At 44.7% G+C, this 12416-nt stretch overlaps 1 protein-coding gene across 1 annotated transcript; it reads right to left on the reverse strand.

Annotated features, from left to right (window-relative positions):
* Nucleotides 1-2034: 2034 nt before the first annotated feature.
* LOC311122948 (zinc finger MYM-type protein 1-like) lies at nucleotides 2035-5223 on the reverse strand. Its single transcript, XM_084197244.1, has 3 exons — nucleotides 3982-5223; nucleotides 3262-3370; nucleotides 2035-3069 (listed from the first exon to the last, which is right to left on the reverse strand). Exons 1-3 carry the CDS (start codon nucleotides 5187-5189, stop codon nucleotides 2542-2544), a joined length of 1845 nt encoding a protein of 614 aa, XP_084053370.1. The 5' UTR covers nucleotides 5190-5223; the 3' UTR covers nucleotides 2035-2541.
* Between the last annotated feature and the right edge of the window lie 7193 nt (nucleotides 5224-12416).

Consider the following 12416-nt stretch of genomic DNA (forward strand, 5'->3'; position numbering starts at 1 on the left):
ACTGATACCAATAAGCTACTGGTGAGTTACACACAGTGTGAAGGGAGAGAAGTCAGAGGACACATACACACACACACACACACACACACACACACACACACAACCACTAGTAATAGAGTTAGAGAAACTACCAGAGTCCCCTAAGCAGTTATCAGGAAGGCTCAATAAAAGTCAACTGCTGATGTGGCATGTCTCTGCGTTTCAAATCAAATCAAAGTTTATTGGTCACGTACACAGTTTAGCAGATGTTATAGCGGTTGCAGCGAAATGCCTTACGTTACTAGCTCTTAACAACGCAGTCAAATGTCAAACAATGTACATAAATAATCAAGAAAATCATGAGCAAGAAATAAAGAAATGTCGTAAACAAATCCAATGAACAACACAAATAGCACCGTTTTAGTAATCCAAATGCAATCTATACGTATCTACACCGGATGAGTTCACACAATATATACTAAGAATGATATGTACAGCAGCAGATATATTACAGTGAGCTATGTGAAGAATCCAGTACATAAATAAATATGAGGTGTGTACAAACAGTGTAAATAAAATACAATGTACAGTGGTAGAAATATTAGAATGAGCTATGTGGAGAATACAGTATTTAAATCAGGGGTGTCAAACTCATTTTAGCTCAGGGGCCACGTGGAGGAAAATCTATTCCCAAGTGGGCCGGACCGGAAAAATCATGGTATATATAACTTAAAAACAACAACTTCAGATTGTTTTCTTTGTTTTAATACGATCAACATACAACATAAAGCTGGAGCCTGAGGACAGTGTGTCCAAAATAGTGCAAGCACAACATCACTATTAATCATAAAACACGTCAAGTTTATTTGAAAATTCTAAAGAAAAAGAACAAACAAACACACAATGCCTCAGTGATTAACAGAACTGTTTCACAGATCACAGAACTATATCAGGGTGTCATTTCTCAGGCAGAAATGTAGATAAAAATAATGAAATCCTGTTCCCCAAACAAGTGCAAGAACCACAGAGTCAAGAATAGGTTAAATATACAAATAAAATAAAATCAATTAAAAACAATAGCACATCAACATAAAAACATATAAACATAAAGCTGGAGCCTGAGGACAGTGTCCAAAAGCACAACATCACTATTAATCATAAAACACCTCAAGTTATTTGAAAGTTCTGAGGACAAAGAACACACAAACACACAATGCCTCAGTGATTCACAGAAGTATATCACAGATCACAGAACTATATCAGGGTGTCATTTCTCAGGCAGAAATTTAGATAAAAATAATGAAATCCTGTTCCCCAAACAAGTGCAAGAACCACAGAGTCAAGAATAGGTTAAATATACAAATAAAATAAAAACAATTAAAAACAATAGCACATCAACATAAAAACATATAAACATAAATCTGAAAGCGTTGCTCAAACTCCCGTAACAGTCCCGTTATTTTATCTTTGAACCGCTTCATGTCTGCCACATGTTGGGTCGCGCACACATTTTTCAGACAAGGGAAGTGAGCTGCATCACCACCGGCAAGTTGCGTCTCCCACAATGACAGCTTCAACTTGAAAGAACGTATGCTGTCATAATACTGCGTGACAACTTTGTTGCGCCCTTGCAGCTGTTTGTTCAAGTTATTCAGGTGCTCTGTAACATCCACCATAAATGCAAGGTCTTGCATCCATTCTGCGGAATGAAATTCTAACACTGGTTTGCCCTTTTCTTCCATGAACTGTTCAATTTCTTCTCGTAAATCAAAGAAACGCCTCAGCACAGCACAGCGCCATCTTACCTCAGTGTGGTATGGCAGGCCATAGATGTGGTCTTTCTCTCTGAGAAGGCTGTCAAACTGACGGTGATTCAGGCTTCTGGATCGGATGAAATTAACAGTTTGGATGACCACCTTCATGACGTTATCCATCTTTAATGACTTGCAACCAGTGGCGGCTGGTGAAAAATATTCTCGGTGGGGCTGTGCCATACTTTTTTTTTCCTGTAACCATCGCGATATATTTTAACACAAACTGCAGGACAGCAGTGCTCAGTGAAACATTCAGTAATTATTTAATGCCAATATTAAAAAGTTGAGGCATTCTTACACAAAAACATATTACACAAACCCAAGCCTTTCATTTGCATTTAAAGTGAACTTTTCACCATTGGTAGTAAACAGGCAACGCAACAGGCATGCTGTCAGAACAGAGTGGAAAGTGGACAATAACATGAAATTATTATAAAGTTTATAGGAAATCTTACACTGTATAAAAGGATGTATAATATAGAAATGGATATCAAGTGGATGAACTCAAACCTTTGACTGGAAGAATAGCATACAGTATTTTATGATCATACTAAATGTGACTAATTGTTAATGTGCTCCAGAACTGCAACAATTAATTGATACAAAACAACATATATACAGTAATATTAGCAAAGACACTATTAAGACTTTCTAGAGTACCATATATAACTGGATTTTTTATGCTAAGGTCAACTATATACAAAGAAACATGCGGCCAGAGCTGCTCTGTGTGTGTGTGTCTGTCATCTTATTTGTACAGGAATTTTGCCCGTCTGTCCTTCTGAGTGGCAAACCTCTCAATGACCCTTTGATTAAAGTCAGGAATGTCCCTGACAAGTTTCTTCTCCATGGAGAGCATGGCCAGAGCGTTCAGGCGATCCTGTGTCATGCTGTTTCTCAGGAAGGTCTTGATCCTTTTCAGTGTAGAGAAGCACCTTTCTGACTCAGCAGTTGTCATGGGTGTGGTGATGAGGATCTTGAGGAGGCTGGCAGTCTCTGTGAAAGTGCTCTGAAGGTTGTTCTCCATGAAGAACTGGTACAGGGGCACTGCACCACTACAAGCCTTGAACTCACTGTTCTCATAGATGAGGGACAGTTCGGTTTTGAGCTTGGCCTTGTTCAACATGGGGTACGCCTCCACGGTTGTTTCAAGCGCTGTATCGGGGAACTTCACACTGTGTTGTGGGAACAACTCTCCGTGCAATAGTGTTGCGCTGATGAGGTGCTGGGTGAAGGAGAACCTCTCTTTGGCATGACTCAGGATGGTATCACATACCTGTAAAAGATACATCATCAGCTTTAATTTGCAATTAAGCTATTTTGATGCAAGTGATCCTGACTGACACATGCCTATGTCCAACTCAAGTATATGATTACCAAGGTGCTGATTGTTCAGGGTTTTGGCTACATACTACCAGGCCTGAAAAAAGTTCTAGGGGGAAACACTGACAATTACATCACAACTTACCTCTATAGCCAACCTCTGTTGTTCTCCTGGTCCCAGCATCCTCCGTCGCTTGATGGGCTGTTGCTGCTCGTCAGATGCGCTGTCCCCACACAAAGAGGGAATTGAGGCCCTGGGTCCAAAAAATAAAGTTTAATTTGATAACTTGCAATCAGACTTCTTAACTCACTGTAATTCCCCCTCAACACACAACCAGTGACTTTTATATATATATATATATATATATATATATATATATATATATATATATATATATATATATATATATATAGACAGACAGACAGACAGACAGATAGTGTGTATATACACACAAACTATGTCTAGTAACTGCTTTTAACCTGTGATGTACATAATTAACTGATGTTATTACGTTTTAAAGCCTTTTTCTATTACATTTGTGAGAGGGATGCAACATCATTTTGTTCTGCTGTGCACTTAGCAATAAAGTTAATCTTCAATAACAACTAGGCCTCTTCTAGAAATTGACCTGGTGGACACCTGAATAATTATTACAAACTGTGTAGTACTTTCCTGCATTATTATCAACGTCTGATTGTGTCTTCTCTTTCCTTTTAAAATACTAAAACAAATATAATTGTGACGGCTCTATGATAATCACTCACTTTGATGACCAGACACATTTAGGCTTTTAAACTGTTGTAAGTGAACTATTCATCTTTCTAACAACATCTTTATCAGCCAATAGTAAATATAGTTATTTACCTGATTGTTAGCATGCTGTCTGTGAACCTCTGGACAAGTGCTTTAATGAAGACAGGGTCGATGTTCCTCTTCTGCAGCTGGCTGAAAAGCATGTCCACATTTGGCATGATCTTGTGGAACAGTGCCAGGAAAAAACAGAAAGCCTCGTCTTCGAGCATCCTCACAAAGCCCCCCGCCTCTCTGACAGTCGGGGCATCAAAGTTCCCAGAGTCTCTGATGGTCTGGAAACACGTTAGGAGGTCATCCCTGTACTCGTACACAGTGTTTACAGCGCGACTGTGGAAGTTCCACCGTGTTGTAGAGGCTCTGGGGAGTCTATGCGCAACCACTTCGTCAAGCACGGTGGTTCGCTTGGGAGACCTGGAGAAGAAAGCAGAAAATCCTGCAAGGTCGGAAAAGAAAGTGCCGATCCTGGGGATGCGTGAAGTAGCCTGCTGCATGATGAGGTTCAGCTGATGTGCATAGCAGTGGACGTAGTGCGCATTTTCGTACACATCCACTATTTTACGCTGCACTCCGCCGGTGGCTCCCCTCATCACACTTGCTCCGTCGTAAGCCTGGGCAATAAGTTTGGCCTTTTGTCCATGTGAGAGTATGGTGCTGAGCCTCTCCAGCAGCGCTGTAGCGATGGTGTCGGCGGTTGCGTTCTCGATCAAAATGAACTCGAAAAAACGCTCTTGGACGTTACTTTTAGCATCGATGTAGCGTATCACAAGCACCAACTGGCAGTGGGTGGAAACGTCAGTCGTCTCGTCAGCTTGAATGGCGATAAAATCAGCACTCTTTACTTCCTCCAGGATGTAATCCTTAAGCACTGACAGCATACAGTCCAACAGCTCGTTCTGTATCGTCTTTGACGTGCCCTTAAAAACGGTAGCTGTCTTCAGGTGCTCCTCCAGCACACTGTCGAGGGAGGCAACAAAATCCACTAAGCCCCGGAAAATGCCGGGGTTGTCCGAGGAGTCAGTCTCCTCGTGCCCACGCAAGGCCAACTCAAAAGCCCCACAGAACTTCACACAATCGATAATTTTGGATAGAATGTGCCTGTTTTTATCCACCTCCTCATTGTGTTTCCTCACCGCAATCCTGTGGCCGTCATCCAGCTGCGTAGCAATGTTCACCCTTCCTAATACAGCTAGCTTTACAGAGTTGTCCATGTGTGCCCTGGTGTTCTCATGTTTCTTTACCTTCTCTGACAGGTGCTTCATATCCCTCACTCCGGTACCTGTCCATGCTGAATCTGACCCCGTCGTTTTAAAAAGCAAGCACGGAAAGCAAAATAAAGCATTAGCATCAGTGCACCCAGCTAGCCAAGCCTTCCTGGTGTACCAGCTACGGGAGAAGCCGCGCATATACTGCTTCCCTTTCTCGCTAGCCTGCTGTCTGATTGAGAGGTCAGGTTGATCTGGGCCCAGCTCTTTCACCCGAACTTTCTCTGACAAAGTTCTCCTCTCAAACGGATCTTGGAGGAGAGATTTCACCGAGTTAGGGTTGGGTCTTGGAGGAGTAACGTTTGCGCTCGCCATTGTCGTCTAGTAAAAATGGCGCCACTGGAGCCCGGTCCTTATTTTATCAGGGGCGAGCTTGGGGCGATAAAATAATCGCCCTCCTTGGATTCGATTTAAGATCGCTGATTGGCTACATTTTATGTCATACATTCATATCTTAAATTAGCAATTGGCTTAACTGCTACGTAGACCCGCCTCCTCGGGGCACTTTCTGTATCGCCCAGAGCTGACGAGGCGTTTGACAGGCAGAGGAAAGGTTGCGAATATGATTTTCTATCATATCTTACACATATTACTGTGTGCATTCCATATTTCAAACACACAAATATTGACATACTGATGTTTTTATTATTATTATTATTATTTTTATTTATTTTTTATTTTATTTTTTTAAATAATTTTATTTAAGGGGGCGGCGCCCTAGCGCCCTCTATCGGCCAGCCGCCACTGCTTGCAACACAAAGCCTCCTGGTGCAAAATACAGTGAAAAGTCAAAAAATCACGTCCTCCATTTGCAGATTGCACTTTCTCTCTGAACTTTGTCACAACGCCTGCTTTTTTCCCGATCATTGAGGGCGCACCATCTGTAGCCAGGCTGACAGCGCGGGACCAGTCCACTCCGACCCTGTCCAGCGCGCCGACGAGTGCGGTAAAAATATCAGCTGCTGTCGTTGTATCTGTCATCGGCACCAACTCCACGAACTCCTCGGTGACGGTCAATGTGTCATCAACTCCGCGGATGAAAATGGCCAGTTGTGCAACATCTGTAATGTCCGTGCTTTCATCAATTGCAACCGAAAACGCAATAAATGACTTTACTTTTTGCTTCAACTGGCTGTCCAAATCCACTGAAAGATCGGAAATCCTGTCTGCAACTGTGTTTCTTGTCAGGCTGATATTTGCAAAAGCCTGCCGCTTTTCAGGGCACACAATCTCCGCTGCCTTCATCATGCATGTTTTTACAAATTCACCCTCACTAAATGGTTTTGAAGCCACTGCGATTTCATTAGCAATGAGGTAGCTAGCTTTCACTGCAGCGTCACTGATGTCTCGGCTGTGAGTAAACACAGACTGCTGTTTCTTCAGACCCGCCAACAGTTCATTCACCTTCTCTCATCTCCGCTGTCCTTGAAAGTTGTCATATTTGTCGGCATGAAGACTCACATAGTGGCGACGAAGGTTATATTCTTTCAGCACTGCAACATGCTCTGAACACACCAAACATACAGCTTTCCCATTCAATTCCGTGAATAAATAGGATTACCATTTTTCTTGGAACACTCTGCACTCTGCGTCCACTTTTCTCTTTTTTTGACAGAGACATATTGGGGCAATGAGGGTGCCAAAGCACATAATGTTAAAAGTAGAAGCCGTAATAAATATCGCGGGCAAAACAAAGTAGCTCATTGGCTGCACGTGCTTGACCTACTTGCTCTGCCCCGGTATAAACAGTTTGCTTGCTTAACACAATTGCTATTGCGCCATCCAGTGGACGCAATTGGAACAGCAGTTTATTTTATTGAAAAATTGCAGCGCATTTTTATACTTTACAAAATTCTTATTATTATTATTATTATTATTATTATTATTTTTTCAAAATCATCTCGCGGGCCGGATTAAACCCGTTTGCGGGCCTGATCCGGTCCGCGGGCCGGACGTTTGACACCCCTGGTCTAATCAGACTAGTGAAAAATCACTGTTGCAATCAAAACCAGCTGAAATGTATTGATCAAGGGGTGCGTTCCCAAATGGCTCCGTGTTCCCTATATAGTGCACTACTTTTGATGGGCTCTTTAAAGGGAATAGGGTGACATTTGGGATGCAGCCCAGTTCTACGCATGCTATACTTCACCTTTCGGTCTGCTCTCACTGAAGCCTCTGTCCATATGAGCTCTAACAGGAGGGCCTGTTTACTAGTCATGTTATTAACACTCAAAGAGGGTGTGTGTGTGTGTGAGAGAGAGAAAGACCGAGAGAGAGAGAGAGAAAGTGTGTGTCTAACGGTGCTAAGGCCAGAGGAGGAAGCATCTCTCTCTCTCTCTCTCTGTCTCGATGTCTCTCTCTCTCTCCCTCTCCATCCCTGCTCTGAGATATATCAAAGCCTGCGTTGCCAGGAGACAGCCTGAATGCATCAATACCGTGATCTCTCTGTTAATTAGCTGTAAATATTCATATTCTCTCCCTTTCTCTGCCTCTCCGTCCACTGACCCAGTAGTATAGTAGTCTTGGAGTGGTGAACTGGGCCTCGTCTGACCCAGTAGTATAGTAGTCCTGGAGTGGTGAACTGGGCCTCGTCTGACCCAGTAGTATAGTAGTCCTGGAGTGGTGAACTGGGCCTCGTCTGACCCTGTAGTATAGTAGCCCTGGAGTGGTGAACTGGGCCTCGTCTGACCCAGTAGTATAGTAGTCCTGGAGTGGTGAACTGGGCCTCGTCTGACCCAGTAGTATAGTAGTCCTGGAGTGGTGAACTGGGCCTCGTCTGACCCAGTAGTATAGTAGCCCTGGAGTGGTGAACTGGGCCTCGTCTGACCCAGTAGTATAGTAGTCCTGGAGTGGTGAACTGGGCCTCGTCTGACCCAGTAGTATAGTAGTCCTGGAGTGGTGAACTGGGCCTTGTCTGACCCAGTAGTATAGTAGTCCTGGAGTGGTGAACTGGGCCTCGTCTGACCCAGTAGTATAGTAGTCCTGGAGTGGTGAACTGGGCCTCGTCTGACCCAGTAGTATAGTAGCCCTGGAGTGGTGAACTGGGCCTCGTCTGACCCAGTAGTATAGTAGCCCTGGAGTGGTGAACTGGGCCTCGTCTGACCCAGTAGTATAGTAGCCCTGGAGTGGTGAACTGGGCCTCGTCTGACCCAGTAGTATAGTAGCCCTGGAGTGGTGAACTGGGCCTCGTCTGACCCAGTAGTTTAGTAGTCCTGGAGTGGTGAACTGGGCCTCGTCTGACCCAGTAGTATAGTAGTCCTGGAGTGGTGAACTGGGCCTCGTCTGACCCAGTAGTATAGTAGTCCTGGAGTGGTGAACTGGGCCTTGTCTGACCCAGTAGTATAGTAGTCCTGGAGTGGTGAACTGGGCCTCGTCTGACCCAGTAGTATAGTAGTCCTGGAGTGGTGAACTGGGCCTCATCTGACCCAGTAGTATAGTAGTCCTGGAGTGGTGAACTGGGCCTCGTCTGACCCAGTAGTATAGTAGTCCTGGAGTGGTGAACTGGGCCTCGTCTGACCCAGTAGTATAGTAGTCCTGGAGTGGTGTACTGGGCCTCGTCTGACCCAGTAGTATAGTAGTCCTGGAGTGGTGAACTGGGCCTCGTCTGACCCAGTAGTATAGTAGCCCTGGAGTGGTGAACTGGGCCTCGTCTGACCCAGTAGTATAGTAGTCCTGGAGTGGTGAACTGGGCCTCGTCTGACCCAGTAGTATAGTAGCCCTGGAGTGGTGAACTGGGCCTCGTCTGACCCAGTAGTATAGTAGTCCTGGAGTGGTGAACTGGGCCTCGTCTGACCCAGTAGTATAGTAGTCCTGGAGTGGTGAACTGGGCCTCGTCTGACCCAGTAGTATAGTAGTCCTGGAGTGGTGAACTGGGCCTTGTCTGACCCAGTAGTATAGTAGTCCTGGAGTGGTGAACTGGGCCTCGTCTGACCCAGTAGTATAGTAGTCCTGGAGTGGTGAACTGGGCCTCATCTGACCCAGTAGTATAGTAGTCCTGGAGTGGTGAACTGGGCCTCGTCTGACCCAGTAGTATAGTAGTCCTGGAGTGGTGAACTGGGCCTCGTCTGACCCAGTAGTATAGTAGTCCTGGAGTGGTGTACTGGGCCTCGTCTGACCCAGTAGTATAGTAGTCCTGGAGTGGTGAACTGGGCCTCGTCTGACCCAGTAGTATAGTAGCCCTGGAGTGGTGAACTGGGCCTCGTCTGACCCAGTAGTATAGTAGTCCTGGAGTGGTGAACTGGGCCTCGTCTGACCCAGTAGTATAGTAGCCCTGGAGTGGTGAACTGGGCCTCGTCTGACCCAGTAGTATAGTAGTCCTGGAGTGGTGAACTGGGCCTCGTCTGACCCAGTAGTATAGTAGTCCTGGAGTGGTGAACTGGGCCTCGTCTGACCCAGTAGTATAGTAGTCCTGGAGTGGTGAACTGGGCCTTGTCTGACCCAGTAGTATAGTAGTCCTGGAGTGGTGAACTGGGCCTCGTCTGACCCAGTAGTATAGTAGTCCTGGAGTGGTGAACTGTTCCGCGTCCCAAATGGCACCCTATTCGCTATATAGTGCACTACTTTAGACCAGGGCCCATAGGAGCAGCCCATAGGGCTCTGGTAAAAAGTAGTGCCCTATATAAGGAATAGGGTGCCATTTGGGACTCTAAACTGTTGAACTGGTGAAGTGTGGGTCTGTAGTGACCTCTGACCCTTTAAGGGTGAGGAAACAAAGAACAGCTGTGGAGCACTGAAGGGTCTCTCTGTGTGTGTGTCTCTGTGTGTGTGTCTCTGTGTGTGTGTCTCTGTGTGTGTCTCTCTGTGTGTGTGTCTCTGTGTGTGTGTCTCTGTGTGTGTGTCTCTGTGTGTGTGTCTCTCTGTGTGTGTCTCTCTGTGTGTGTGTCTCTCTGTGTGTGTGTGTGTCTCTGTGTGTGTGTCTCTCTGTGTGTGTGTCTCTGTGTGTGTGTGTCTCTGTGTGTGTGTGTCTGTGTGTGTGTCTCTCTGTGTGTGTGTCTCTCTGTGTGTGTGTGTCTCTGTGTGTGTGTGTCTCTGTGTGTGTGTCTCTGTGTGTGTGTCTCTCTGTGTGTGTGTGTCTCTGTGTGTGTGTCTCTCTGTGTGTGTGTGTCTCTGTGTGTGTGTCTCTCTGTGTGTGTGTCTCTGTGTGTGTGTGTCTCTGTGTGTGTGTGTCTCTGTGTGTCTCTGTGTGTGTGTGTGTCTCTGTGTGTGTGTCTCTGTGTGTGTGTGTCTCTGTGTGTGTGTGTCTCTGTGTGTGTGTGTCTCTGTGTGTGTGTCTGTGTGTCTCTTTGTGTGTGTGAGTCATGTGGTATTTGGTGTTGTCATGTAATGGAGGAGCAGTCTCATCGTTGCCGGCACTTAGTTCATAACACAAAGAGATCAACACGTCCGTGACAAGAGGGACTCTTTTCTTTCTGAGCTACTGGAAGTGTGAGGGTGGACGAACAAGTGTGTGTGTGTGTGTGTGTGTGTGTGTGGAGCTGTTTGAAGAGTGTGAGGGTGAACAAGGCCTGCTGTGGTGCTGAGCTGAGCTCATCCCATCAGAGACACTGGGCGCCCAGTCTCTGTGTGTGTGTGTGTGTGTGTGTGTGTGTGTGTGTGTGTGTGTGTGTGTGTGTGTGTGTGTGTCCGACCGGACCGTGCCTAGCTCTGCCAAACGGTAAGCCAGCCCTGCAAAGATCAGATCAGTACAATCCCTGTGAGAATCAGTGCCAGTTGCTACCCACAACAGTTTTCAACGAGGATGTTTTGTCACAAGGTGAATTTCAAATCACTTCCTGAATCGACTGAATTGAGAACCGAATTGGCCCCCCCAAACCTGCTGCATCTGTCATAAACGAGAGAACAGATTCAACCCCAATGAACCCCTTCATATTACCTGTCCTCTATTCCACTCTCACATCAAAAACCTCCTCTATCAATGAGACACAGCAGGAAACAGCCTGTAAGAGAGCCAGGCAGCCAGGCTTAGTGTCGTAGCCACATGAGTGGCATGAATGACAGGTGAACTGAAGAGGTCTGTGTGGCACTAGTAAGATGGAAAATATTCCATCATTAGAAATACATTTTAGTCATTTAGCATACACTCTTATCCAGAGCGACTGACAGTTAGTGAGTGCATACATTTTTCATACTGGCCCCCCCCCATGGGAATCGAACCCACAACCCTGGCGTTTCAAACACCATGCTCTACCAACTGAGCTACAGGAGCATACAATATCATTAGGCCTAGTAAACATGGACACTCAGGCTCTGTCATTTATATAATATAATATTTATATATTATTGTTGTTACTCTAATAGCCCCTAATACAATACTGCACATAGCCATGTTGCAAATGACTGACACTGAGCCGATTGTAGTTATCTAAGGGTTTGTAGCGCCCCCTTCTGGGCATTCTATACCGCTGCATAGGCTGGCTATTCTTTCATGTTGCAGAACACCTTCAAACTGGAATCAATAAAAAGAGAGAGGAAATAAATACCCACTTCAATAGCTATTATTAGGCTGAAGACAGTGTAGACTATCTCTCTCTGTCTATTATTAGGCTGAAGACAGTGTAGACTATCTCTCTCTCTCTCTCTCTCTCTTTCTCTCTCTCTCTCTCTCTCTCTCTCTCTCTCTCTCTCTCTCTCTCTCTGAAAACAGAGGGTCACAATTCTGGCAATGCATACTTTTGTGTTCACCAACAAATATGGGCACACGTCTGTTGGGTCATTCCACGAAAATAGTTAATTTGATATTTTACGTAGAAATTGTGCACCAATATTGACTTTTTTAAAAGCCTGTTATATTAAATGAAGGGCTCTTTAATATAGACCACATGGAGAATTCAATAAATCTGATTTTTAATATGAATAAAGACTTGCTTTGTCAAAATTTAGCATTTTGACATGTCCCTCCGTGCATCCTCTGTGACTTCTAGGAAGATTTTAACCCCAACATTTCTCAAAGTTTTCGCCATCATTGTAAAGCCCTAGTTATTTTTTTGCGTTGACAAATTAATTTCTGAAGATTATTATTTATTTCATGTGATTAGTGAATCATTTACGTCTGTCCCTCTTGTTAAGGTCAACCGTGTTACGTGGAACTGAACTCTCGTTTTAATATGGTGAAAGTATTCATTTTTTTTTCAAAAGAAACATTGAACATCTAATAGTCAAATCATATAGTGTAAAAAAATAGGTGAGTTAGTTCTACTCTTTTTTGGTCATTTTCTGGTGTTTTGT

Source organism: Coregonus lavaretus (assembly GCF_964263955.1).
Source record: "Coregonus lavaretus genome assembly, contig: HAP1_SCAFFOLD_2580, whole genome shotgun sequence".
Lineage (NCBI taxonomy): Eukaryota > Metazoa > Chordata > Actinopteri > Salmoniformes > Salmonidae > Coregonus > Coregonus lavaretus.

What these genes read in the sequence shown, in the direction of transcription:
- LOC311122948 (XM_084197244.1), bottom strand. Translation starts at nt 5,189, where the DNA reads ATGAAGCACCTGTCAGAGAAGGTAAAGAAACATGAGAACACCAGGGCA. An exon ending in GACAGCATGCTAACAATCAG is followed by an intron (nt 3,371 to 3,981) that starts GTAAATAACTAT and finishes TTTTGGACCCAG; the next exon opens with GGCCTCAATTCCCTCTTTGT. An exon ending in AACAGAGGTTGGCTATAGAG is followed by an intron (nt 3,070 to 3,261) that starts GTAAGTTGTGAT and finishes TATCTTTTACAG; the next exon opens with GTATGTGATACCATCCTGAG.